Source organism: Cuculus canorus, chromosome 1 (genome assembly GCF_017976375.1).
Source record: "Cuculus canorus isolate bCucCan1 chromosome 1, bCucCan1.pri, whole genome shotgun sequence".
Lineage (NCBI taxonomy): Eukaryota > Metazoa > Chordata > Aves > Cuculiformes > Cuculidae > Cuculus > Cuculus canorus.
In genome coordinates, this window is record NC_071401.1 from 16,796,005 (window position 1) to 16,823,416 (window position 27,412).

A 27,412-nucleotide genomic window follows, 5' to 3' on the forward strand; every position below is an offset into this window, starting at 1 on the left:
AAGCATGAAACCACTATTCAGAACTGTAGTCAGTAATATTAAGCTTAAGGGAGACTATAAATACCTGTGGCTTAAGTGTGCGACTGAGCCTCAAGCTGCTAGGGAGGAGGAACGGGCCAGGAGAAAGCTTTTGCTTCAGACATCTCACCTTATAATACATCCTAAAGAGATTTTGCAGTTTTCCCTGTGGTGCTGAGTCTGGCCAGTGTCTGGAGCAAGATATTGAGATGCAGTTTTGGAGAGAATGGCAGCTCCAGTGATGCTGTGAACCAAGAGTGTCCATCATTTCCCAGAAAGGAAAAAAAATCAATGGAGAAGTTGTCCAGTGTGTCTTCTCTTTTGGGAATGGGGAAGATACAAACTAAAAGTAACTATTTAGCTCACAGAACTGGGAAGATCTCTTTTTCTCTGTACTATCGCTGTAATATAGGAACCAGTGAATGTGGCTCTTGTCACTTGATACTTCATTTCAGTGCAAGCCTGAAGAGCTTAAATCCATAACAGACCAAACTCTAAATACTTCCTCAGGACATACTTGGCTGCTGTTCCCAGAACCTCTTCCTTTGCTTCTCTCATCGTTATTGGACTTGCTCTTGCAGTGTCAATGCACGAAGCGGAGGGAAATGCTTGGCCAGAAAGTGGGAGACTTAGAGTATGTTTTACAAGGCTCCTTTGCATCAATTCCAGCTCTCAAATTATTGCTTTTCACTGTTTAAATACTACAAACTGTCAGTCAAAAAAGCCAGGCTATCTGCATGGGAGATTCAAGACAATTTCTGAACCTTCAAAATCAAGGCACTTGTCTAAATATATGATATAAGCACTAGGTACACAATTACTTACTGAAAGGTGAGTAAGCAAGAAATTCATTCTAATTTCTAATTCAGTAAACCAAATTGTTATTACACAATCTTTAAGTCCCTTTGATAGTCTCTTAGTGCCACAATTTCTGAGAATGGCTGAAGCACACAGAAATCTTAACATATGATAGAAAACATTTTAATAGCACCTAATTTCAAAGACACTGGCCATGAACATACTGCTAGAAAGTCTTTACACAGCGTAAACCTGAGGCATCCATGATCACCGGTCTCGTTAGAAATATAGATGCATTTGCCGATGACAGATACTCTCCTTCCTGGCTTGTCTTGTACATCCCTACTGCTCCTGAGCACATGTAGATTAATGCAAAGAAGGTGAAAATATTCATATGCAGGTGGCTCTCCATGGTAGGAAGATGACTCCGTAGGGCCATGCTGAAGGCTGCCAAGCAGGAATTTAGCATTGTCTCTGTTTGCACAGAAGGACCTCAGTGACTTGGAAAGCATAGAAGAAGGAAATGTTTTCTCCATGACATACTATGGGCTGCCTACAATCAGCATCCTTCCTCGGCAGCTGGGCTTGATAAATGTTGTCGGCAGCCTGGGACTCCTTTTGGGCTCCCAGCGTCAAGAATGAATCTAAAGCAATAAGGCAGGGACAAACACTCCTATGCCAGAATCACTCTGGTCACGCTAGAGCGAGGCCTTATGCGACTGGGCTGGAAGACTGAATCCTTCAGAATAAATTCAATTTGAGCTACTTATTGGGAATAATCAAGTTCACTAATCTAGTCTTCAGTAAGTTACCCGATTTTATTATATATATCACATTTTAAACCAAAAAGAATCCTAATATAATTTTCAACAGGATAAGTAAATCAATTACCTTTTTTATACTAAGTTGCCAGACAGAAATGTTGTTAACAGTTCTGCATGCTCTTACATATGCTATTATTGGATTTGATAATTTTAGCCCCGTTTCTGAAAGAAAAAGAATTTAAAAAACCCTGCAAATGTGCTGGGGTATTTCTGTCAGCTTATCAAGCTTTCCACTAGTACCTTTGAAGCAAGCGGCCAATTTCATACAAATATGGGCAAGGAAGACAGATCCCGCAGAGCTGCAGGAGACAGAGATCTTTAAGTTCCCCGCACTATAGGAAATAGCTGAACGTGGCCTCACCCTTTATCAGACATCAGAGAATTCACACAGGCTAGCTCCCCTTGGAGACACAAATCCAGATAAAATTAAGCTCCTTTGGCTCTGCTAATCCCAAAACAACTTCAATTATGTTTGAGTGTGGCAATGCCATGCCTTGTGTTTGTATTTCTCCAAGGGACAGAAAAAAGGTCACACCACACGTCTCCTCTGCACTCTTTCCCTGATACATTTTTTTAAAAAATCTCTGCTCCATCACTGGGTTTCCAGGTTGACATTTCTACTGTGTTGGGACATTTGGAACAAATTTACCTTTCAATATTACCTCATGCAAGCAACATAAAAGTGGTAGCTGAGACGTGCTGCAGGACACACGATACTCTTTCCAGCATTCCCATCACGTACAAACACCCACGTAAGGGGGATCTGAGCTTTCCTCTTAAAACAAAGCTTTCAAACAGTTTGTTTTGGCCTCCTTCAGAGCTATAGGCCAAGTGAACTACAGCCATTTGTTCTGCAATCATAAATCTCACAAGCTATAAAGTGGTTTTCTAATCTTTTTATTTTACAGGGCATACATTTTCTCAGTGAGCCATGCCCCTTCTTAACTGAGATTTGGAGAAATCTGCATGAGGAAATCATTCCAGCATTCAGAGCTGCATTTCTCCAGCTGTTACATTTTCTAGACTCTCTTCTTGCACAAATTAGGTGCTCTAACCTGTCACAACCACTATGTAGAAGGAAAAGAAAAGGATCATCATCAGCACCACAATAAAGTTAAACTTGGAAACAAATGAAACTGTTGTGGAAATTACCTTGACTAATCTTCTTCCTTAAAAAAAAAGCAAAAAAAAAAAAAACCATAAAAAAGATGAACAGCCCTAAACCCCCTGAACCAACAACAAAACTGAGAAATGAAAGGTTTTGGGGGGGGGGGGGGGGGGGGGATAAATGGACACACAGCTGAGCAAACAGATTTTGAGATCTGTGAGCCATCCTTCCACTGGACAGGATCAAAGTAATTCCTGCTGGAGAGCATTATGGAAAGAGTCACACATAAATTGGGATCCTGAAAGTTTAGGAGATGAAAAAAACAGGGAAGGGCTCTGCTTGAAGTTCCCTGTGATAACTCCTACTGCTACAAAATCCTGCTCTTAAATATCTAACTGCTGTTTTGAAGGCAACGGGGGATAAAACTAGGAGAAATAGCACAAATCACAGAAGTTACTCATTCCTTTGGTCATTCCACATCCTCCTGCTGTGGTGCATCTTCTCCTACATCAGTAGTATGGCACTGGGTCTACTCCTCCATTCTGAGATGGTGAAGGCAGGTGATGGCATCCTGACTGGCTGAAGGAAACCACTTCCAGAAGACCTCGCCTTCAGCAGCAGTTTAGCAGTGGTCACTCATGCTTTGCACATGCCCGAGCATGCCTGTCTCTGCCATATCCACAACACAGAATCATAGAATCCCAGAGTTGGAAAAGACCTTTGAGATCATCAAGTCCAACTGTGCCTGTCTACTACTAAATCATATCCCTGAGCATTTCATCTACCCATCTTTTAAATTCCTCCAGGGATGTGACTCAATCACCTCCCTGGGCAGTCCATGCCAGTGCTTGATAACCCTTTCAGAAAAGTAGTTTTTACTAGTGTCCAATCTGAACCTCCCCTGGCGCAGAGGTGGCTGGACATACAGCTTAAGACAAGGGTTTCACTCATTTGTGAGACCTGGAGGAGCTCCTTCTAGTGGCAAAGTCAAGGAGGAAGGGAAATGTCTCCACATCAGTGCAAAGGAGCTGGTACTTTCTTGGTGACCCTCTCCTCCTTCAGCAGGACCACGCATGGGTGGAAGATGTGGGACATGGGAACAGATTTGTAGATCATATCCCACCTCCGCCAGTTGTAGAGCATATCCCAAGCTCTGCCAGTTACTGGCATCTCTCAAGGGAACTGCTGAGGTCACATCAGCAGACCTCATTTCCCTTCCCATTTCCAACCCCAATCCTGTGTGACAGCAACAGAGTGACACTTTGAGAAGAACAAATGGAATAACCATTATTTTTTCATCCATAATGGAATATGGGGACAGTTTATTCCTAAAAGTAAAAGCAAATAAAACCAAGACCTATAGCTGTTGAATACATCATTGCTCTCTTTGGCCTCCAAGTACTACACTTATGTGCTGCCTGGTGTACTTCAGAGATTGCTGCAAAATACGTGTCCTTTTCAAATATTTATAGGAACAACTGTTCTTGAGCTTTAAAATGACCTTTGTTACACAGTGTGGGTTTCATTTTAATAATTCCTTACATCACAATGTGCGTTTGCATGCTCAGGAACAGCCAAATGCTTGAGCTAAATCATGTGTTAAGAGGTGGCAAGGAAACAATATCACACAATGAACATATGAACATCATTTTTTACGTGTTAGACACAAACATAGTGAAGTGCTGAGAGCACAGAAAAAGCCACAATTTCCCACTCAGTTCTGCTGAGCTTGTACTGAATCGTAAATAGGGGATAACTCTCCAGAACAACTTTTCAAGATTTAAATGCAGCATCTGGAAGGTCTGTTCTGAAACACACTGATTTCAAGGACCGCAGGAAATTTGCACATGCACAGTCATTTTGCATTTACCTCAGATCTCACTCATGTGGAAACCAAAGTTTTATTTGCCCATGTTGCATCCCTAGTGAGAAATTGTTACTGCCATCTTTTTTTCTTAGTATACGGGTTTGCTTCTTGTTCTTTGCTTTTCTTTTTTAATACAGGAAGGAAATGTAAGAATGTCAGGTCTAAGGTGACTGCTCTGTAATACAACACATTTCTATCCCACATGGAAGAGGAGTGCCAGGTTGTTCAAATATCAAAAATGTTCTTCCTCTCACCCTGCTGCAGTAACTGTTACTTATCTCTAAAGCAAGCAAAACCCCTCAGCCCTAGACAAAAGATCTGCTTACTGTTCAGCTGTGCATCCACTCTAATGTCTTTATTATGAAAAGGAGGTGGATTAGGATGAAATGAACATATGATTCTAAACAGTATTCATCTAAGCTTTTCAGCTGAAACGTTCTGTAAACTGGGTGAATGATGTGTGAATTGCTCTATTTCTCTGCATGGTTCAGAATGAATGAAATTGTTTTTAAAATGAACTATTTTATTTTTCTGATACCTAACCACACCGGTTTGCCTTAATTTGTCTTAAATCTAATCTTGAGAGGATTAATATTTCATAAAATTACATTTCCCACTAGATTACGACTGTTTATTTATAAAATATCCTTTTTTTTAATTATTCAGCATTATTGTTGAATAAAAAATACCAATTATTTTATAGCTCTTTTCCCAAATTCTTTTTCCCAGCCCAGGAGATGAGGTTACTCTGTAAAGACTATGATATATTCCAATAAAAAAAAATTCTAAAATTGCATACTTAAAAACTCTTTATGCCTTTAGCACACTGAAACATCTACTGCACAGCAGCTCTGGGACAACCAAGGAATGCAAGACACATTTTTATCTGACCTAGCACAACCCTTACATGTAATAAGATATTACCAAATTGTCTGCAAATTAAAATCCTAGTGGAACTCTGCTCAGCTCAGGGAAAGTATCACTATACTTTAGGAAATACTGATTTACTGTGAATGAAGAAATTACAATATCAAATTTTTGTAATTAGATAAATGCGGGAGGTCAGTTTCTGAGTCAGCTGTGGATATTTAATATTTTTAATAGATATCACCCACTTACACTTCTTCTCTACACTCATGTTCTTGTCTCCAACATGTTCCCACCTTCTTTTCTGCAGAGATACTCAGTCTCAGGGTATGAGTGTCAGTGTGAAGAGGATGGTTCACAAAATGCTGTCACTGCAAGAGTTGTTGGTGGTTTTATAAGAGAAAACAACACCTAAATAACCAAAACCCACATGGAATGAACTTCTAAGATTCTTCCTGTCCTGGTGATCCTTCCTTATCCACTTCTGACAAAGCACAAATCCAAATGGATACTGATGTTAGGAGGGGCTGTCTTTGTAGCTTGTAGGAATACTGTGGACTGTATGTTCATTTACCTCAAACTAACCCAACTCTGCTACTCCTTAAGTGTCTTAACATGTCATATCTGTAAGTCTCTTGGGACAGAGACGTTTTATATCACTTGGCAGAGCTTTGGCAGACTTTGATATAGTGTCCTGATTCACTGCAAATTTTTAATGTGACCAAATGGAGGCCATAGTCCCTTCAGAGATCTGATAATTGGAACTTATACCCCAGAGATTTTATGAAAACGAATAGATTGATGGCATAGAAAATATTACACAAATTAGGGCCATATGAATCTCTATGATTATATCTACAGTCTTTTGCATACAAAAGAGACTATGTCCACCTGCATCCCTAGTTGAACAGGAATCATGGAACCATCTCATTTTCAAGAGGGTGCATTGATCAAGCTTTCAATGGCAGGTTCCTGGTTCCCAGTCTGCTTGGAGCACAGGCAGAACACAGCGTGAAGTCTGCCTGCAAAGACCAGAGCCCTCCATAACAACAGAGCGGGCCATAATCGGCAAGATTTACCATTCAAGCAGAATAGTAGGGAGCTGAATGTGATGATAAAAATCAACATTTTAAAAGCTGAGAGCGCAAATAAGAGAGAGAAGAGCAAATAGCAAAATGTATGGATTCATATGATCTGATCCAACAGCAAAGTATGGATTCATACAACCTGGTATCTAACCCAAATCCTCATTGCTAGAACATCTTCAGCTAAGCATGCTCAGCAGTTCACTGACTGTGTGACCATCACAACTCATAACATTCTTGATTTATGAGGAAAGAAACAGTAGAAACATTGCAAATTTTTAGCCACCCGTGATGGTTCGCTCTGTATTTCATTTAATCAACAGGTAAGGACTGTGCCAACAACAAGCCGGACAACCCAAGAAAGAGTAAGCAGAACAAGTAACTGTTCCAAGTATATCTTGACTGTACAAGCTGCATCTGTGACCCCTCCCTTGGGGGGGGACATGCTATTTAGGATCATAGATTACTGATTAATACACAATATTGTAGTAAGGTCTGTTTCCTGCACTCGCATCTGAGGGGACGCTTAGAGGACACTCTAGTGAAAAGCCTAGAAACTTCTTTTGTCAGTTCAAGCTGTTTTAATTTCACCTTTTCTCTGAAGGCTGTAAGGTAGTTCCCTTGTCTGGGCACCCTGCATAGCCATGGTTACAGAAAAAAAGCACAAACCTTTATTTAATATTTTGAAGAATAATGGCTTTTGAAGAAAAGTGAAAAGCAGCTTGCTGCATTTCTTCAACTGGGATGCAAAAAAGCTGCATTTTAGGATGGGGGAGAAACACGACACTAAGTAGGAAAATGGATTGGTTGGTTATTTTAAACTGTAAATCTAACATCATACATGTTGCAAATCTGTCCTGGTCAGAATAGAAATGTCCAGTAAAGATCAGAACCAGTGACTGACATGTGAACTGGAACTGAGACGTGAATGCAACTTTGTAGACAAGAAAAATAAATAAATATGGAGGATTGCAGCCTGAATTTGAGAAGAGGGAAGTAAAAGGGGTAAAGTAGAAAAAAGAAAATACAGCATGTGCAATACCTAATAGTAGAAATGGAATACAATGGTTTTTTTCTACTCTCCAGATCAGGATTAAAATGAGGGGATGTATCAAAAAGGCAAATTTTAAAAATGTTTAAAGATTTCCTTGTCACAGTATCTACTGAACGCCACTTGGGGAATGCAATGTAATACCAAGGTGGCCGAAAAAACACAGACCCAGTGTTCTACTCAGGTGCTAAATTTTGTTCCTAAATGGAATTTTCAAAAATCTGTGCTTTATCCTGCCTTTAACTGTGCATGCCCCACTTGACACCACTTTAAAGCTCCTTTCCATGGACAGGGGTGATACCAAACACTTTATAAACCCCCCAGCCTTTCAATGCATCTCCAACTGAGAAATGTAAACTACCAGCATCTAAGAACACTGACCTAAAAAAAAAAGAAATGCATGATCTTAGAGGACAGCAGGTTAGTCGCAAAACCGCAGGCCATACAGGGGCAGAATAAGCACACCCAAGCCTGGAAAGAGACCTGTCCACCTTGAAGCTCTCTCACTGCTGGGAGACGAGTGGTGAGATCTGAAGGACCAAATGGTAGCAAGGTGTACAGTACCTTAAGCATACCTGGGAGAAGTAAACAGTGCAAAAAATGGCTGCATCAGCATTTTTAGCTTTTTTTGACCCTTGGACAGTTTCCTAGAAGCAATGGTGAATTCTCAGATGGGAAATAGCATCCAGGCTCTAGCTGTAATAGTTCTACCTGAAAGGTGCAAAGAATCAGGACTAGAGTTCCGAATCTGTTCCATTATCCCCACTGCTGGAATAAGAATGTGAAATAGTCTGGAAAATACAGGAAAACCTGATGTCAAATTCTATGTATTACAAGTACTTTCCAAATCCAGCTTTCATAATGTAGAAAGGTACCTTGATATATGCCAAAACCCACACTGAAACCAGAGGTTTCTCCATAAACATATCTTCTGCAATGATGACACACTTACGGGATTAAAGTTTACAGAATCAGCTAAACGGAGAGAGGTCCGCTCACCTGCCAAGCAGTAATTCCTTCAAGCTTTCTGCCATCTCTGCAGAAACTGAACAGGGCAGCCTGCCTTACGCACATTGATTTGGAAGGTGTAGTTTTGTACAGCGAACTTGGAAGTCACTGTTCAGTTGCATAATTCCGCTTAATCTTTTCAGAGTGGAATGGAAACTAATAATTACTATGCGTTTAGGCTCATGTATTTTTTCTAATTTAACAGCTGTGTGCTTGGATCTCAGGGCACAAGGTTCAGAAGGAGCTCTGAAGGCATGGACAAAGTCTCTGAGGAACACGTGCCTTTGACTCTGGGCATGCTTCTTAATCAAAATGTCAGCAAAGTTGACATTTGCAAGATAACCAAGAAACTTCATCTGTCTCTGCATACTTTATATGCATATATATACACACATATTAACTAAAAATTGACTTAGAAGTGCTTATTCATTAGGCAAAGCAAAGTCCTCTGGGGTACAAAGACTCTTTTCTCAGTGAGGTTCCTGGCACTCATAGCTTTGTTACTTTTTTATTATTTAAAAAGGGATTAAAACCATATTTTTCTCATTTCAGTAAATACCTTTACAATGTCCAAACAACTCCAACAATGATATCATCTGTCTCATTCCTCCAGGGAGAAATTCAGGCCAGAATGATATCCCTGCTTATTCCTGGAGCACAGAGCCTCACAGCAAGGCAAAGGCAGCAAGCCTTGCTCCTTGTGGGGGATATGCATGTCACAGCACCATCCACTTTACACTGTACTTCCTACAGATCCCTCCCTCCTCCAGAGAGCTGTTCAACACTATAAATTCTATAAATTAAGAGTTAAGACCTGAATACTCCTAAGCCTGATCTCTGCAGGCAGATACTCAAGGCTGTTTTTCAGCAGGACATGCTCACCAGTAAGGATCTGCCCATATGGATCCTATTTCTCCACAAATACTTTTAAGGATATGTACAACATGCGGCATAATTGGGCTGCAGTTCTTGGAATGGCCTCTGATTTATTAAATCAGATGAGTCACCTTCAACTCGTTAAGTCCCCCAGCTTAAGAAGGAGGTTAAGTGTGCCTTTAGTTGGCTGCCTGCGCGAGGGTGGACCCCCAGGGACAGACACAGCTCCAACATCCCCAGCACTGTCAGCCTCCCTGTGGCCACCTCTCCTCCATGCTTTGTGCAAGGCACCCCTTCAGTCAGCAGCACAAATCCCTCTAGCCCACGTCTGCTTAGCCTGACACCATTGCAGGCCAGCAGATGGGGATGGAGAAGACCAAGAGCTCATCCCAGTTCTTCTACTCAAACACCATGTCCTGTTAATGGTAGATGCTGAAGTCTCTTGGTTGCCAGAATCTACCTGCCAGAAAATCCCACTGAGGTTTGTGGGGCATGCCAGAAATGCACTCTTGCTGAGCAGACATCTTAAGAGGTTCTTCTGGGAACAAGGACAGTCCTTTTCACAGACCTTCAGACATTTGGGGCTAAAGAGGTGACAGAAGCTGAATTTTCAGAGCTCTAGCAGTTGTGTGTGTAGTCCTAGCTCTGACAGACAGATCACAGATGATCAGAGACTCAGCAGTAACCTCTTAGTGAAATATGCCATGAGACACATGAAACTATTTGCAGACATGCTGAACTGCCTCTAGCCCTGGCCTTCACAGGGACCTCCATTTTTTAATGTAAACCAGTGTTCCTCAGTATCTCTCAGTAAAGGCAGAGCTGCAATAGTCCCTCTCCTCTAGTTGCTGCAAAGGAAGCCTTCATCCTAGTCTGGATTCCTTAAGTCACGCTTCCAGGTTCATAGCGCGGCTTCCCAGAAAGAAGGATCCTTTGCTGCCCACACAAATGTTTTGTTATAGCGTTGCTGCTGATGGAACACATGATCAAGTATGCGTAAGGGTTTATGGGAGGTCTGTACATGGCACAGGTGGCTTTGGAGGATAGTAAAAGTATCTTTAGTCTGCACCCCCAGTTCTACAACTAGGAAACTTAATTCATTCCCTCAAGAGTACTGATGTCAATTAACATGCATGGGGGGAGGTGTTATTTCGAACCTTATGCAAAACACTTTTGCAGTAGTCACTGCAACACAGAAGCATCATCTACTGTAAGGTCACACGGGCAGTCACACGGTTACTTACTGACACACTTAACTTTAGGACACTACAAAGCAAAGGAATAGGGGACAACATCTGTTCTGTCACTGCTCCACTGCTTCCTCTCTCACCTAACGAATTTTACTAGTACCTGCCTTGTCTTCAAGGACACTTCCAGGGATAACTATGTTTCCAGCTAAAACAGAATACAAATAAGCATGGTTTTAAGAAAAAAGTAAGCTTGCTAGATGAAAATAAATTAACAGAAACATTGGACAACTGTGGCAATAATAAAATTAACGATCATTACATTATGGAACGTGCACACTGAATTGATTTAACAGTGTTATTTTGTGAAGTAAAGAAAAGTTCTAATGAATACACATATATTTCAGAACTGCTGTAGAGTTGTCTACAAATTCCAACTCCATTTTTTTCTGTTGATGTCTCACTACTTATACATGGACAAAATGTTGGGGAGACAGCTATTCTTTTTAAGAACTGTTTTACTTAAGGGAAGTATGGAGCATTAGAGGTCTGGAAATTATTGAATGTTAAGCCTGCTTTGGGATAACACCTATTGTTATTCTACGTTAGCATCTGTTTCTTGAAACAGATCCAGTAAAGAGATTTATTTTCACCTTCTTAGAGTAATTGGGATGTTTCTGGCAACTCCAAGATTTGCAGTGTTTCACAGAAACAGAAAACAGAGTGCACAGGGAACAGGATGCACTCAGAATCATTAAGTGGTTCATGTCCCCTGCTTATTTACAGCAGAACCTTGGCAGCTAAATAAGCAGCTACAGGATTTCAGTAGTCAGTGATAGAAATAATGCTGCAGGAGATAGAAAGCTACCTGCTACTTTTTGAAAAACAAATGGTGATTTCTAACAGGAACTCTTGAGTTTGGGAAAAGGAAACAGAGTATGTGCATTAAGACAAGCATTGCTTTCACAAAACACAATCAGCAGAGCAGCTACAGAAAATCCACTTTCACTAAAATTATTTCTCTCTCAATCAATGATACTTAAATTAAATAGGCACACTGCTTCAATACCTAGAATTTCCAAAAAGTCAGGCAAGGAAATTACTCAGATACACCTTGGAAACACATACTGCCCTGAATTGGCAGGATATTTGAGACAGCAAGTCACTCTTTCTCAAGAACATGTTAAAAACAATGCAATAAAAATGTTTATCTGTCCCACTTTCAGACACTTCTCCATAAGTCTGTGACCTGCTCTAGTAATAGTGTTCTCTTTACAATTGTATTCCTGGATTCCACTTCAGTAACATCCTTTCTCCGCAGTCCCAGAAATAAGATGGGAGCCACTGTAGTTTCAGCAAATGGTTTTCCTCCACACAAATCTCTTAAGTCAAAGGGGTATCTAACATTGCAATCTGCTATTCCTTTGCTCCTCTGCATCCTGCCAAACCACCACTATTGAGACTACCTGCTACAGGTTCTGAAGTGATGCACTGATATGACTTAAAAAAAATAAAATAAAAAAAATCAGTCTTTCCTCACCAACAGGACAATCAAATCAGCTAAAGAATTGACCAATTACAGACAATCCAAGCACCTCTGTGAAAGGCAGTGCAACAGTCAAGCAGAGCAAGCTATCAAGGCTCTCAAACTAGTGTTGCTAATTAGCTTGCAACAACTGCATATCTCAGCTGAGCTCCAGAAGGCACTTCGGTAGCTAAAGGAGTCTTTTACTGCATTTCTCTCCTTCAGTTCACCTCGGTATATTGGTCAAGATGATCTCATCTACACAGTCAGAAAGCACTCTTCAGCTCATTAAGGCCAATTATATGGTACTGGCTATCAATTTTGACCCCTGATTATGCCTGTAAGTCTGGGCTCATCCAACCTGACTTTATTGATATGGGAGTCACAACCACCTCAAACTGCTGTCTTTAGCAGGGGAACTAACAGACATTCCCAGCATGGGAAAGATTTTTTAATTTATTTTATTAAAATTTTAATTGAGATCTTCTTGAAAAAAGGCAATTTTTGCATATGTCTTCCAATTAAAACATGTCCCTTTTTTATAGCATTAACATAGATTTAGACTATTTTCATCTATTCAGAGAAACAGAGCAAGCTATAAGTCAAAATACTTTTTACTGATTGAGGCAACAGTTGCATTAACATGAAAACTTGTCAGAAAGGATATACATATAGCAGTGGAAAGAAGATATAATACTTTAAGAGTATTTTTACTACTCCAATGTAAATGAAAGCTCCTGAAAGCACTTCTTAGGATGTACACAGTCATGTTACTATCTTAAGTTTACTTAGTAAAGGATTTTTTTTTAGTTAATTCTTATTGCTTGACTGCATTAAAACATTAAGAACTGTATAGTCTACAATCATTCAAATTTCTGTTGCTGCAGGTCTTTCCCAATGCAACTGGCAAGTACATAAAAGGACAACTGTAAAGAAGTTATAAAATTGGCATGCATCAGGATAGCTGCAAAACTTGACTTTTCAATGATTTAAAATTTAATCTTTGCTTGTTTCAGCTAGGCAGAACTTCCGAATTTAAAAGCAGAGTATTTAGTGCTACCTCAAAATACTCAAGAAACCCTCAGCAGAACATACAGATCAGAAGTGCTATTACACAATGTTTCTTCTGTATTAAGACAATGCCACTCACTAGAACTGCAAAAACAATGGAGAAAAAAATGATAGAACTAAAAGGTACCTAACAAAAGGATACACATTCTCATGGAGGTACAGTTTTAGTAAGAAATTCAATACTACGTAAAAAGCAATTCACATTTTATTTTAAATTGCAATAAACTGTACAAAAATGTTTCATTCTTGCAAAAAATAACATCAATATTTAAAATTTTACTTCTAGACAAACAGCGATCTCTTTATTTTAATCTTTCCTGGATGAGTTCACAAATAAACAGACAAGATGTATGGGTTTATGTCAGAGCCAAGATAGAACAAACAGATCTAAATGTTGGTGGAATTCAACTTTAAGTTTTTAGTGTCTTTTAGGAATTTCAGTACTTCTGCCATGCCTGTTAAAAGTCTAAAGAAAAAAGTTTTGTGTCTCACACAACGGAATGTAAACAGTCATTGAGAGATTAAAAGAGGCTGGCTCTTCCAATGAAACTGTAAACGTACCTCTATACCACTAATACTCACTTTAACACTGAGAACAGTCCACAGCACGAGGATCGTGCAATAGCCAAATCCACTGTCCAAAATGCTAGTTAAATACACAAAGACTTCTTCTTAAAGTTTTCAGAAAGAATAAAATCCTAAGTAAAAGCACTGAAATGGATTATACTCTTTTTAATGTTTTGGGCTCTTTCTCTTATCCTAATTCAGGAGCGAATATGTAACAGCCCCATCAGACTTACAATCACAATATACTTTTTCCAAGATGCAATAAAGTAAACGAGCACCTAGTGGAGTCAATCAGATGTAGAAAGCACCTCTGGCAAAAGCACAGGCTTATTTTCAGGCTTGGTTTTGTTCGCATAACACATTTATGCAGACTAACAAAACATAATTTGGGTCACTGGTAACAGATCAGTCCAAGACCTAAAATGGAAATACAACTGCAGTGATTTTTTTTTTTAGACTTCAATAGGTTTTTAATCCTCAGTTTGGAGACTTAATTGAAAGCTGTATCAACAGATTGGTTAAAGCTTAAAAAATTAAGCATCTTCTGTTACTTCAGAGTTGTTTGAAGGAATAAGCTCTTCTTGAAACTCCACTTTATCTGGATAGAGTTTAATGTAGGTGTCCACCATTAAATCTAAATCATGTTTTGTATCAAAGTTTATGTTCAGCAAAGCTAGGTTGCTTGACCTTTGCTCTGTCAAGGTGTTTTTCAGGTATGCCTTTAAGCGCTTTCGTCCCATTTCATATTTTTCATTCTCCACCTTCATCACTGGAAGTATGCACAAGACTTTAAGCAATGCATAAACATTAGGGAAAAACCTAATGTCAGGCAAGTGAAGTGCTTCATAAATAGTAGTTGGAAGTTCGATATCTTTTCCCCTGTGCTTCCATTTGATTCTCCAACAATGAAGCTCAGCAGAAAGTGTGTCTGGATTAGGCAAGTCATTTTTGTACATGTCAGCGTGATGCTCCTCTGATGTATTGAATTTGAGCTGCCCCATGACTGAGGGCACCAACGATAAACACTTAAGAGCTTTTAAATGTTGTTCTGAGAATATATCTTTCAATTCTTGAATAATATGCTCCACTGTGGGGACACTAAGGATTTCTTTATAGTAATTTTCTGACGTTACCTCAGAATTCAAGTTCCCCTGTTGCCCTCTGCGAAATTTTCCTGGGAGTTTAATTTGTACATCCAGTCTTGCAGCCAAATTTGTTGCTTCTTCAAACCAAAATTCATGATAAACTTCTATATTCTCCATCACTTCATTCAGAGAATGCAACACTGCTGTTAAGCTGCTAGCCGCAAAGAATACATCCGATGTTTGTCCTTGGAGGTTTTTTCCAAATGCTCTTGTGAAAGACAGAACGTTTTTCAGAATTACAATAGTAACAATGAAGTCAAAATCTGTTAATGCACTTGAAAGTACAAATGCTCGACCGGCAATAAAGTTGTTCCACCTGACAGATGAGTCATTGCCTACCGCGTCCAAGCACAGCACCAATGCTTGCATGAGGTCCACTAAAACCTCAAAGGTATCATGCCTGCCTGTCCACTGAGAACGCAAGATCTCCTTCAGCTCATTACCCTTGTCCTCATTGTTCTGAAAAAGAACAGAAATTGTGTTGTCCAGTTCTACTAGTAATTGCGGAGACTGATGAAAAAGACAGCAAACTTCTTCAATTGTGCCTAGTGCAATGGAAACACCAACAACAGGAACAGATTTTGCCAGCCAAACATTTAAGGCACAAGAGGAACACAGCGTATACACAGCCTGTGGATACTTTTCCAATAGTCTTGTAGCCACAACTTTCATTTTAGAAGCAAACCCACTGGAGACAATGTAGGCTTGACCTCTACAGTACTCCATGTTTAGACCCCATTTTTCAGTAACAGTTGTGTGAAACTTAACAGCTAAAATTTCAGGATCAGCTTCATATGGTAAAAACCCTATGAATTCTTCTCGCAGATTATGAGACTCATCAACAAACCTCACCAACACGGGTAAATGTTCCTCTCCTGCTATGTCTACTACTTCATCAGTGACAATAGAAAAGAAGTGCGAGTCTCTTACTTCCCTCAGTGTCTCTTCTCTAATACAGTTTTCACAGATCTCAAGCATTTGTTTCTGCTGAGTTTTTGGACAATACTCAAGATTGACTGCAGTCATCTCAAATCGTTTTCTCAGAACTTCATCTCCAGCATTTATTCTGTATTCCAGCAGAGCCTGAAAGTTATCTGAGGTAAAAATACCTTCTGGTAACTCCTCATTACGGCCATCCAAAGGAATATTTTGTTTGCCCATCAGGATCAAAATTTCAAACAAAGATTTAAGGTAATCTTTGTTTTCTCTCTCTTCCAGAGTTAAGGAGACAGCTTCTTCCTCTTGTTGTTCCCCTCCTTCTTCTGAAACAGTATTTTGTTCATTGCTTTCATTCAATTCTTGAGTTGCCTGCTCCCGTTCAAAAGCTTCAACTACAAAAAGTAAAATACTGAGTGTCAAGATAACACTAATAAAACATAATATTTGCATTCCCTTACTGCCCCGCCCCCCCAACCTTTAAGTTACTGGAGTCCAGAGAAGAAATTTTCCAGTTTAAAAGTGAATGAGTATTAAGGAAACTGTTTAGACTGGCTTTTTGAATCAAGCAGTAGCTCAATTCTCCTCCTTATATATAAACTTACAGTTATGTGTCCTGCATTACCTAGGCAGCCTTAGTAAACAAAGTTTTTATGGACTTAATTATTTTGCCCACTTACTCTTTTGTTGCTTCAGTGTTCTTATTTCATCTTCACTCTTGAAAAAAAAAACAAAAGCAACAACACAAAAACCTTTATATTGATGATAATGTCTAGTACATGACCTTAAATATTAAAACAAACCAAGATCACATACAAGTACTGCAGATGAGACCATTTTAAGACTGTTTACATTGACCAAAACGTGCTAGAAGGTCCAAGAGAAGGAAGTTTCTTCAGGTAGTTTATTGCTGCCAAAACACATACCTACTAACTACGAGATTAGTTTGCTACTACTGCTAAGATTCCTTTATTTACACTAGGAGTTTGTTCAATATGTATCTTACAATTTTATAATCACAGCCCAGAAGGCCAACCGTATCCTGAGCGGCATCAAAAGAAGCGTAGCCAGCAGGTCGAGGAAAGTGATTCTGCCGCTCTGTTCCTCTCTTGTGAGACCTCATCTGGAATACTGTGTCCAGTTCTGGAATCCTCAACAAAATAAGGATATGGAACTGTTGGAACGGGTCCAGAGGAGGGCTACAAAGATGATCGGAGAGCTACAAAGATGATCGGAGAGCTGGAGCACCTTCCCTATAAGGACAGGCTGAGAGAGTTGGGCCTGTTCAAGCTGGAGAAGAGAAGGCTCAGAGGAGATCTTATAGCGACCCTCCAGTACCCGAAGGGGACCTACGAGAAAGCTGGAGAGGAGCTGTTCGTAAAAGCTTGTGGGGATAGGACCAGGGGGAACGGGTATAAACTGGAGAGGGGCAGATTTAGACTGGACATTAGGAAGAATTTCTTCACTATGAGAGTGGTGAGACACTGGAACATTTTCCCCAGGGAAGTTGTGGCTGCCCCCATCCCTGAAGATGTTCATAGCCAGGCTGAATGGGGCCTTGGGCAGCCTGATTTAGCGGGATGTCCCTGCCCATGGCAGGGGGGTTGGAACTAGATGTCTTTAAGGTCCCTTCCAACCTTTACTATACTATGATACTATAAATTAACAGATTCCATTAACGAATTCTGTTTCAATATGAACACTCACTGTTAATAGACGGAACCATCTCTAGCTCTACTTTCAGTTATAAACAGAATAAAATTCCTGAAGAAATACTTAGAAATTGTAATTTTCCAACATATAAGCAGAGTTGAGTTGTCAGTATACTTATAACCACAGAGACCTAGAGACCTTTTTTAATTTATGACACAAAAGAGGTACCGCTAAGACAATTCTACAAAAAGCTTCTTGATCTTGGTTTTGTACATGGATCATATTTTCAGAACAATAAGCTAAAACAAGCATGTCTGAATTGGTGCAGACTTCAAAAGCTAAATGGGTGAATTGAAGATCACAATCAACATGTAGCAAGAAATTCAGGGTACCATCCATAAGTTGCATTCAGTTAGCACTGTAGTAACAAGCGACAGGAAATGATGCTATTCTTTGGAAGACAGAATCAGCACTGGATCAACCCATTTCATTTTCCAGCTTATTTCACAAAATTTTCCTTAGTATATAAAATTTATGTTAGCATATTATTTGGACATATAACACATCACCAAAAAGATAATATAAAGGCCAAATATTATTGACACTTTTGTACCGAAGTTTCACATGCAATTACTTGCCTTTACTATTTTAATATTAAAAAAAATCTGACATGAAAAACTTACCAGCTCTTTTATCCTTTTCCTGTGTCTGCTGTGAGGATTGTTCAAGTGACTTGTAAGGTCAAATATAGTTGGCACAGCATTATCCCGTAAAACTGTTCTGTAAGGGCTCTGTAAAAAGACAAGATGCCCAGATTAGGGATTTCTTTGGGAAATTCTAAACCCCCAAAATTTTGGATGTCATGCTTGCTTTCCCCCCACCCTTTTTTTTTTTTTTTTTTTTTTTTTTTTTTTTTTAAGTATTTTAACTCTCTGATGTTTCAAATAAACCAGAAAGCTACACAATTCACAGTTCAGGGATATCAAGTGGACACTGAAAATGAGAAGAGAGATACTAAAGAAAACCCCAAGCAAAGCACAAATCCTTTTTCTTCTCCATTATGTTCACATCAAAGACCCCAGATGCAATAATTTTAACTTACTGCAATATCATGACTTTTTAAAGAGAATCATTCTGGATAAAAAGACATACATACATCAGAAAGGAAACATTTTGTTACTGTTGTGCTTTGGTTTTCATCACTTATTTCACAATTCCAGAAACAATTACATAAACACTTCCATTGGGAAAATGTTCAAGCACTTCTTATGTAGACTTATGAATTCCAGAAAGTACTATCACAAAACAATACATTGAAGGAAAATTTATCTGTCAAATGGGAAGGAGGAAGACTTCTAGATGGTCATGTAAATGTTTCTAGCAGTGAAATAAACATATTTTAAATTTTATATTTCGATATACTATAAACTTATGTTTTCTAAACTCCTAATTTCCACGAAGTACAAAATTTTAGCTGATGACACTTGTCATTACATTGAAATACATTTTAAACAAATCGAGTTTCAAACAGCTCCATTTCAAACTCAGAATTACTTCCAACAGTCATTTGTTTGTTTCTGGGATGCTCGCTAATCAGAGACTCTGTCACACGTAATTCAACCAGGAGCAACGTCTGATCTGTGCAGTTTAATTATCCTTCATAACTAAAGGACATATTTGCCAACATATCAGAGTGAAATTCAGCCTAGAAATTAAAACTTGATACAAAGTTCCAAGTCCACCATTTTCTACTGCTACATACCCTATTAAAATCAACATTATCTTGCTAACAAGAAGTGAAAGCTAGTATTTCATTAATTAACAGGAAACATTGCCATGCCATGATTTTAGCCGGATAAAATATCACAGGAACCAAAAGCTTGACAGATACAAAGAACGTTTAAATCTCTTGGTCACAACAGACTGTAAATTAACCAAATCACACCATGTACACATTTTAATAATAGCACATTAATAATTTTAAATAGAGGTGTGCAAACTTACTTACACCCAATACATGCATAAAACACTGTAACATCTAGTAATAATGAACAAAATAAGCATTGCTTTGTATGAGGAAAGAACTGCAGTGAAGACCAGTGCTCTACAAACCTATTGAACCAGCAGGAGCAGCTCTGCTTTTCTCTTCTCCGACTGCTCATTTCCACCTTACGCTTTGTGCCAACATCCGTGAGTCTGTGCAGTGCCCTGGACCATGACAATGATCTCAATTAAGACTAAGAGATTAATTTTCCCAGAGACCCGTTACTCAGGGGATCCAAGATTAAATGCAGCATTCTGATGAAAAGCATTAGTCACATTTAGAAAGATGCAATAAACAAATGCTTGATTTTACTTACACTTTTACATATCATTGAAGTCTCAAAATGTTTAGCACACAATCTGTAATGCTTGTTGAGCTGATCTGGAGTTTTATCTTCTAAGTCTGCCCTTCGACAGTTTTCTACCCATCTCTGACATCTGCATGTAAGCAAAGAATTAGCTAGTTTTAAGTTAAAATAAAATCCCCTATCATTTCAAATGGTACTCAAAATCACAATACAATAAACCCTGCCCTTTGTGCAAGGCTAAGGAAAGTTCTGTACACCTTTAGTTGTAATGCATCATAAAATAATTTTAAAAATTTAGTTTTCTCCTTTTGCTCACCACTTAACATTGCCCCAGAAATTCATGAAACTTTTCCCTTAATTTATATTTTCTTGCCCTTGTCTCTCACACACAGACTGTAACAGAGCTGCTCATGAAACCTAACCATTTCATTCTTAAGAATTTAATCTTAAAAGGAAAAGTTAGAAAAGAAAGAGATGTGCTTGTAGACCAAAGTCAAAGTTCTTGAAGGCAGCTATTAAAAGAGTTGCCTTCTCCACCTCCCTCCAAAATATAGCATTTTTCTTCTTTATTGTGGTCATTGGGGAGTTAAGAGTAGGTTTTTGAAAAGTGAAATAATAAAAACAAAGGAGCAATCATTCCACAGACAATCCTCACATGCCTGAAGTAAGTCTTGGTTAAATGCATATTTTTACATTTACCTCTGTTTCAGATTAGTTCTCTGAGAATTAACACAAAACTAAAGAAATATTTCTGCTAATAATAGGGCTCCTTTCAGATACGCAAGATACTGTTTCCTCTGGTGAGTAAAGCACTTGCAGTAATTGACAGAAATGCATCGGTCAGCTTATACTTCCCCAAACAGGGTCTATAAAGAGTCACTTTCTTGCTATGGATTTTTGAGCAACAACAGGTCTAGACTGACTCTGCACAGTCAGTCTAAATGGACACAGTCAGTGTCCACTAAAACTCACATTACTCTATTTGTACAGCAAATATATATATATATATAAATTAACAAGACTCCAAGCAGACATTGATATTTCTGTATTTAAAAGTTGCAAAAATAATCCCCAGAAGCAGTATTGTTTTAATGCGCTTGCTTACAACTTGTGGCATCACAGAGTTACCAATTTATAACAGCACATAATTAAACAGAATTCAAAACATACAATACAGATAACTAAAACCTTCATATGAACACAATAGATGATCTGTTAACTATTCTAACTGTACAGAGTGGTTACTCAGCACCCATTCCTCTTAGGATGAATCCTTTCCTAGACAAACTCAAGAATTACATTATAAAGAATTATGGTAATATCACGATAATTTTACAGCAAAAGAAAGAGAAGAAACTTTCACTACAGTCTCAGTGACTTATTTTACTTTACAAGCCATTACTTCACTACACACTTTTCAACATAGACACCTATTTTAAAATGCTGTGTTGATTTTGGTTTTGTTTTGTTTTAATTGGTACATGTTGGCAATATCCACAAAGTTCCAGGTATCTACACAGAGAAATTACATAAAGCATCTACTATTTCAGTAGGGAAAACTGAGGGACACCTCCCCACAGCCCAATACTTACCGAAATTAATGAAAGTGAAAACATTACTCTGTTCACATAAAAAACATCTTATTTTTTATTCCTAAATTAAAAAGAAGACAGGTCCCAATCCAAGAAACAGCTAGAAGTTACAAGAAAGCAATTTTATCATTTTTAACTGCAAACACAGAATTCACACAACTTGACATTACTCAAATTTTACAGCAGTCTTACAAACTAAGAATGAATCTTAGCATCAAATCTCTTCAATTCTGCACAAACTGCAGTCATTCATTTGACTGTAAGAACCTGTGGAGAGGTAACTGGTATTGCTTTAGTGCATATGCACCTTCCAAAACTGTGAGGAGCAAGTGAAGCCAAACAATTTTTGTTGTTTGACAAAAAATTTTTGAGCTCATCAGTGATGTCAAGACCTAAGGGAGCCTGGGCTGCAGTTATCACATACTGGTGGAGTTCAAGGCCCTGAGGGATATGGGACAGACAAGTATAGTTAAGACTCTACATTTCAGGAAAGCAATCTGCCGGCTCTTCAGAGTTAGTAGGAACCCCTGGGAAATGGTCCTCAGCGTCAAGGGAGCAGAAAAGAGCTGGCAAATACTTAAGCATGCTTGCAATAGAGCACAAGAGCGCTCAGTCCCTAGATGCAGGAAATCAGGCAAGGAAGGGAAGAGACCAGCATGGCTGAGTCAAGACCTGCTGGTAAAACTGAAGAGCAAGAGAACTGCACAGGCAGTGCAAGCAGGGACAGATAACCTAGGAAGAGTATAGGGACGCTGCCTGGTTGTGTAAGGATAGGCTCAGGAAGGCCAAGGCACAGATGGAGCTGAACTTGGCAAGGGAGGTAAAGAACAAGAAGAGTTTCTATAGATATGTCAACCAGAAAAAGAAGGTTAAAGAAAGCGTAGCCCCACTAACGAGGTGACAGTGGTGACCTCGCATCAACAGACAAGGAGAAGGCCAAGGTACTGAAGAAATTTTTTTGACTCAGCCTTCACTGGCAACTGCTCTCCTCACCCCTCCTGGGTCAAGGAACAGCAAGACAGAGACAGAGTGTAATGTAATCTATCTGGATTTCTGTAAAGCTGTTGACACAGTCCCCCACAACATCCTTCTCTCTAAATTGGAGAGATATGGACTGATGGGTGGACTGTTCAGTGGATAAGGAATTGGTTGGATGGTCATCTTAAGTGAGTAGTGGTCAATGGCTCAATGTCAATGGCTCAATGTCCAGATGCAGATCTGTGACAAATGGTGTCCCTCGGGGGTCTGTACTGGGATTAGTGCTGTTTATTATTTTCATTGATGATACAGACAGAGAGATCGAGTGCACCCTCAGCATGTTTAAAGATGAAACCAAGCTGAGTGGTGCAGTTGTCACCCCAGAAGGAAGGCATGCCATTCAGAGGGACCTGGACAGGCTGGAGAAGTGGGCCTGTGTGAATCTCATGAGGTTCAACGAGGCCAAGTGCAAGGTCCTACACTTAGGTCAGGGCAATCTGTTGTTTCAATACAGGATGTGGGATGACACGATTGAGAGCTGCCCTGCAGAGAAGGACTACAGGATGCTGACTGACGAGAAGCTCAACATGAGTCAGCAATGTGTGCTCACAGCCCAGAAGGCCAACCATATCCTGGGCTGCATCAAAAGAAGCGTGGCCAGCAGGTCGAGGGAGGCAATTGCGCTCCTCTAATCTGCTATCATGAGATATCACCTGGAGTACTGTGTCCAGTTCTGGAATTCCCAGCATAAGGAGCATATGGAACTTTAGGAACAGGTCCAGAGCAGGGCCACAAAGTTGAAGGGAGGGCTGGAGCACCTCTGCTATTAGGACAAGCTAAGAGAGTTGGGGTTGTTCAGCCTGGAGAAGAGAAGGCTCCAAGGAGACCTTATAGTGACCTTCCAGTACCTGAAGGGGCTACAAGAAAGCTAGGGGGGGACATGTAGCAATAGGATGAGGGGGAATGGCTTTAAATTGGAAGGGGGACAGATTTAGATTAGACATCAGGAAGCAATTCTTCACAATGACAGTGGTGAGGCACTGGCACAGGTTGCCCAGGGAAGCTGTGGATGCCCCATCCCTGGAAGCGTTCAAGGCCAGGTTGGATGAGGCCTTGAGCAACCTGGTCTAGTGGGAGGTTCTCCCTGCCCATGGCAGGGGGCTTCAACTAGATGGGCTTTAAGGTCAATTCCATTCTATAGTTTATGATTCTATGAATTGAAAAAGCATTATCTGGATTTAAGGTTGACCTTCTACATGGAGGTTTCTCTATCTAAATGTATCACTTATTTTTCATGGTATTTTCCATTGCCTCTCACTCACACATTTCTTGTTCTACCAGTGCACCACCCCTGCTTTTCACTAAGAACTAGAACATCCCCACCAATTCTGCTGTTGCTCATGATGCTTCACCACCAACCATCACCCTTGCAATCTTTTGACAACTGCCTGCCATGCTACTGTCCTATTTGTCACACACACACACACCTTGTCACCTAGCACCTATTGCCTTCAGCACCCACAGCGAGACTGACAGACTTCCACCACCTGAGCCAATACTGGCCCTGCACAAGCTCCCCAAAACACATGGGCTCCCATTGCTCCTGCACCCCTCCAGCTGCCCCACACTACTAACAGCCATATATGCCATTGCTCTCACACACCCCTAACAGATGTGCAGCCCCTTGCAGCCAGGCAGCCCCTCACCACCAGGCAACCTCTCACATGCTCAGTGTCCCCCGCCAAGCCAGGCACTCCCTCACACGCTAAACATCCTCCTCCTACCCCCAAACCAGGCAGTCCCTCACACCCTTAGTTCCCTACTCAACTCACAGCCAGGCACTCCTCAGCCTCCCACTCTCCTCATAGCCAAGTAGGTTCCAACTAGGCACTCCCTCACACCCTCAGCCTCTCACACGCTGAGCATCCCCCCCAAACCTGGCACTGCTCGACACCCTCAGCCCCTCACATGCTCAGCATCCCCCCAACAAATCAGTCACTCTCTCGCACTCTCAGCCCCTCACACGCTGAGCATTCCCCAACAAACCAGCCACTACCTCACTCCCTCAGCCCCTCATCTGCTCAGCATCCCCCCAACAAACCAGGCACTCCCTCACACCCTCTTGCACCAAGCATTCCCCACCCAACAAGTACTGGCTCACACTCTCAGCTCTCACACACCTTACAGCCCTCAGTCCCTGGCTCCCTGCAACAATCCAGGTACTCTCTCACCCTCAGCCCCTCATGCGCTGAGCATCCCACCCCAAAAACCAAGCACTGTCTCACACTCTCAACCCCTCATGTGACAAGTATCCTCCCCCCAAAACCAGGCACTCCTTCACCCCCCCCCACCCCCAAACCAGGCTCTGCCTCAGCCTCCTCCCCCCCCGCCCCACGCGCTCCCCCCCCAGCCCCGCCAGCGCACGCGCAGCCGCCCCCCCAGCCCCGGCCGGGGCTCGCGCGCGGCCCCGCCCCCCGCAGCGCGCGCGGCCTCCGCTGGCAGCGCCGGGCCCGGCCCGCGGCGGCCTCCTCCGCCCGGGGGAAGCCGTGAGGGGGCAGACAGCTCCCCTGCGGGCGGAGCGGAGAGGACCGAGGGGAGCCGCGGGCTCTCACCTGACCGGGTCCCGGGGGAAGCGGAAGAAGGCCAGGTCGGACTGGGTGCTCTTGCGGGTGCAGTTGGGAGCCGCGCAGAAATTCGGCATGGTCCCCGCGATCGGCACCGCTGCCCCTTTAAATCCGCGGGCCGGAGGGAAGGGGGGGGGGGGGGGGGAGGGGGTTGGGGGGCGGAGGAGAAGAGATGGGGAGAGGGAGGGAGGAGGGGGGTGCGGGGGAAGGCGGCTCCACAGTGCTGTGAGCGGCCGGGAGGATTTACCGCCGCCTCCGCCGGGACAAGGGGCCGCCTCCTTCCCATAAAGCACGGCGGCCGCGCGGCCCAGGAGAACAGCGCGCGTGCGTCCCCAGCAGGCGCCGCTCTGCGCCTGCGCGTTAGGCGAGCGGGGCGCTCTGCGCATGCGCCTGGGGAGAGCGGGCGCCGTCGGGGAGGGTGGTGGTGGTGTCAGTGTCAGTGTCAGTTTCAGCGCATGCGCAGAGGTGCCGGTCCGGGTGGGGAGCGGCATCAGCATGGGGTATATTGAGTGTATTTGTCTTAAAAACGAACGTGGGAATTAGTGATACCGAAAATGTCGGTCATTAGTCTCTTTGCGACTCGTTTTTAAGTTTTAGAAAGCAAGCCCGCTTTAATCATGCCTGGGCAGCAAGAGAGAGCTATCTGCATCATAGAATCATACAATCACCAGGTTGGAAAAGACCTCTTGGATCATCGAGTCCAACCATTCCTATCTGCCACTAAACCATGTCCCTGAGCACCTTGTCTATCTATCCTTTAAACACTTCCAGGGATGGTGAATCAACCACCTCCCTGGGAAGCCTCTGCCAGTGCCCCATGACCCTTTCTGTGAAAAACTTTCCTGACATCCAGTCTGACCCTCCCCTGGTGCAGCTTGAGGCCATTCCCCCTTGTCCTGTCCCCTGTCACTTGGGAGAAGAGGCCAGCTCCCTCCTCTCCACAACCTCCTTTCAGGTAGCTGTAGAGAGGAATAAGGTCTCCCCTCAGCCTCCTCTTCTCCAGGCTAAACAACCCCAGTCCCTCAGCCTCTCCTTGTAACACTTGTTCTCCAGCCCCTTCACCAGCTTCGTTGCTCTTCTCTGGACACGCTCCAGAGCCTCAACATCCTTCTTGTGGTGAGGGGCCCAGAACTGAACACAGGATTCGAGGGGTGGTCTCACAGTGCCAAGTACAGGGGCAGAATCACCTCCCCGGACCTGCTTGCCACGCCATTTCTGATACGAGCCAAGATGCCATTGGCCTTCTTGACCACCTGGGCACACTGCTGGCTCATGTTCAGTTCGCTGTCAATCAACACCCCCAGGTCCTTCTCCTCTGTGCAGCTCTCCAGCCACTCTTCCTCTAGTCTGTAGCACTGCATAGTGGAGTCACCATCCATGGAGGTCTTTAAAAGACGCATAGATGTGGCACTTAGGGACATGGCTTGGTGATGGAGTTGGCAGAATTAGGTTTACGGTTGGACTTGATCTTAACGGTCCTTTCTAACCTAAGTGGTTTTATGATCCTAAGAAGATGATGACTGCTGGTAGCTTGAGGAAATAGATGCAGCAGCTGTGAAGGGTGCTGATGGCACATGATAGTTGTTTAAGGTGTCATAGTGCTATGGTGTGAAAATCTAGCTTGCATACAGCTTTTATATATCTACAACCACATAAAAAGTGGGCCTGACATGGAGATTTGGTGGGCTTTAAGAAGCATAATCCAAATGCATAAAATAGCCAAAGCATGTGTCTTTTCAAAAAAGTACATAATGGAAAAACAGCAAAAAAAAAATGCTCATTTGATTCCTTTTTGCTGGCTTCCAAACTTTTAAGCTTGTTTGTTTGGTATGAGCAGGACAAAAGCTGTCTTTTGCACAGGAAAGCTTTGTGACGAAATGCCCTTCAAACTAGGAGTCTCAAAGAATATTTAATTGGACTAATTATAATAACATCAATATATTTGGTGCTAATTCTTTGCCAGAATTCTAATTCAGGCATGTAGCTGAGTACATTCCTACTAAGTAAATAAATATTCATATAAGCCTGTGCTAAAGATAATTTTAGCTGCACCTGACTGCTTTCATCTTACTGGACAATCACCAGTGTTTGTATATAGTGAGCTATATAAAGTTCACTGTATAAAGGAGTTAATCAGAATAGTAACCTGCTTTTAAATACACTCATTTACCCTTAGGTTAGATTTAATTCAGGTAACTGCCATCTGATTTGCTGTGCAGATTGCATAAATATTCATGCTGACGCGAGAGAAGCAAAAAAGAGAGCAAGATCATTTCAAGTG

At 41.5% G+C, this 27,412-nt stretch overlaps 1 protein-coding gene across 2 annotated transcripts; it reads right to left on the bottom strand.

Moving 5' to 3' along the window:
• Positions 1-12,738: 12,738 nt before the first annotated feature.
• THAP12 (THAP domain containing 12) lies at positions 12,739-25,260 on the bottom strand. 2 transcript variants are annotated; one of them, XM_054082545.1, is made up of 5 exons: positions 25,120-25,260; positions 19,947-20,067; positions 18,270-18,377; positions 16,614-16,650; positions 12,739-16,328 (listed from the first exon to the last, which is right to left on the bottom strand). In XM_054082545.1, the coding sequence occupies exons 1-5, from the start codon at positions 25,206-25,208 to the stop codon at positions 14,386-14,388; spliced, it is 2,298 nt and encodes a 765-aa protein (XP_053938520.1). In that variant the 5' UTR covers positions 25,209-25,260; the 3' UTR covers positions 12,739-14,385. The 2 variants fall into 2 exon arrangements, with proteins under 2 accessions (XP_053938520.1, XP_053938530.1); XM_054082555.1 differs by lacking the exon at positions 25,120-25,260 and adding an exon at positions 21,530-24,366 and having other exon boundaries at positions 12,740-16,328.
• Between the last annotated feature and the right edge of the window lie 2,152 nt (positions 25,261-27,412).

What these genes read in the sequence shown, in the direction of transcription:
- THAP12 (XM_054082545.1), bottom strand. Translation starts at nt 25,208, where the DNA reads ATGCCGAATTTCTGCGCGGCTCCCAACTGCACCCGCAAGAGCACCCAG. An exon ending in GGAAAAGGATAAAAGAGCTG is followed by an intron (nt 16,651 to 18,269) that starts GTAAGTTTTTCA and finishes TTTTTTTTCAAG; the next exon opens with AGTGAAGATGAAATAAGAAC. An exon ending in AACACTGAAGCAACAAAAGA is followed by an intron (nt 16,329 to 16,613) that starts GTAAGTGGGCAA and finishes TACTTTTTGTAG; the next exon opens with TTGAAGCTTTTGAACGGGAG.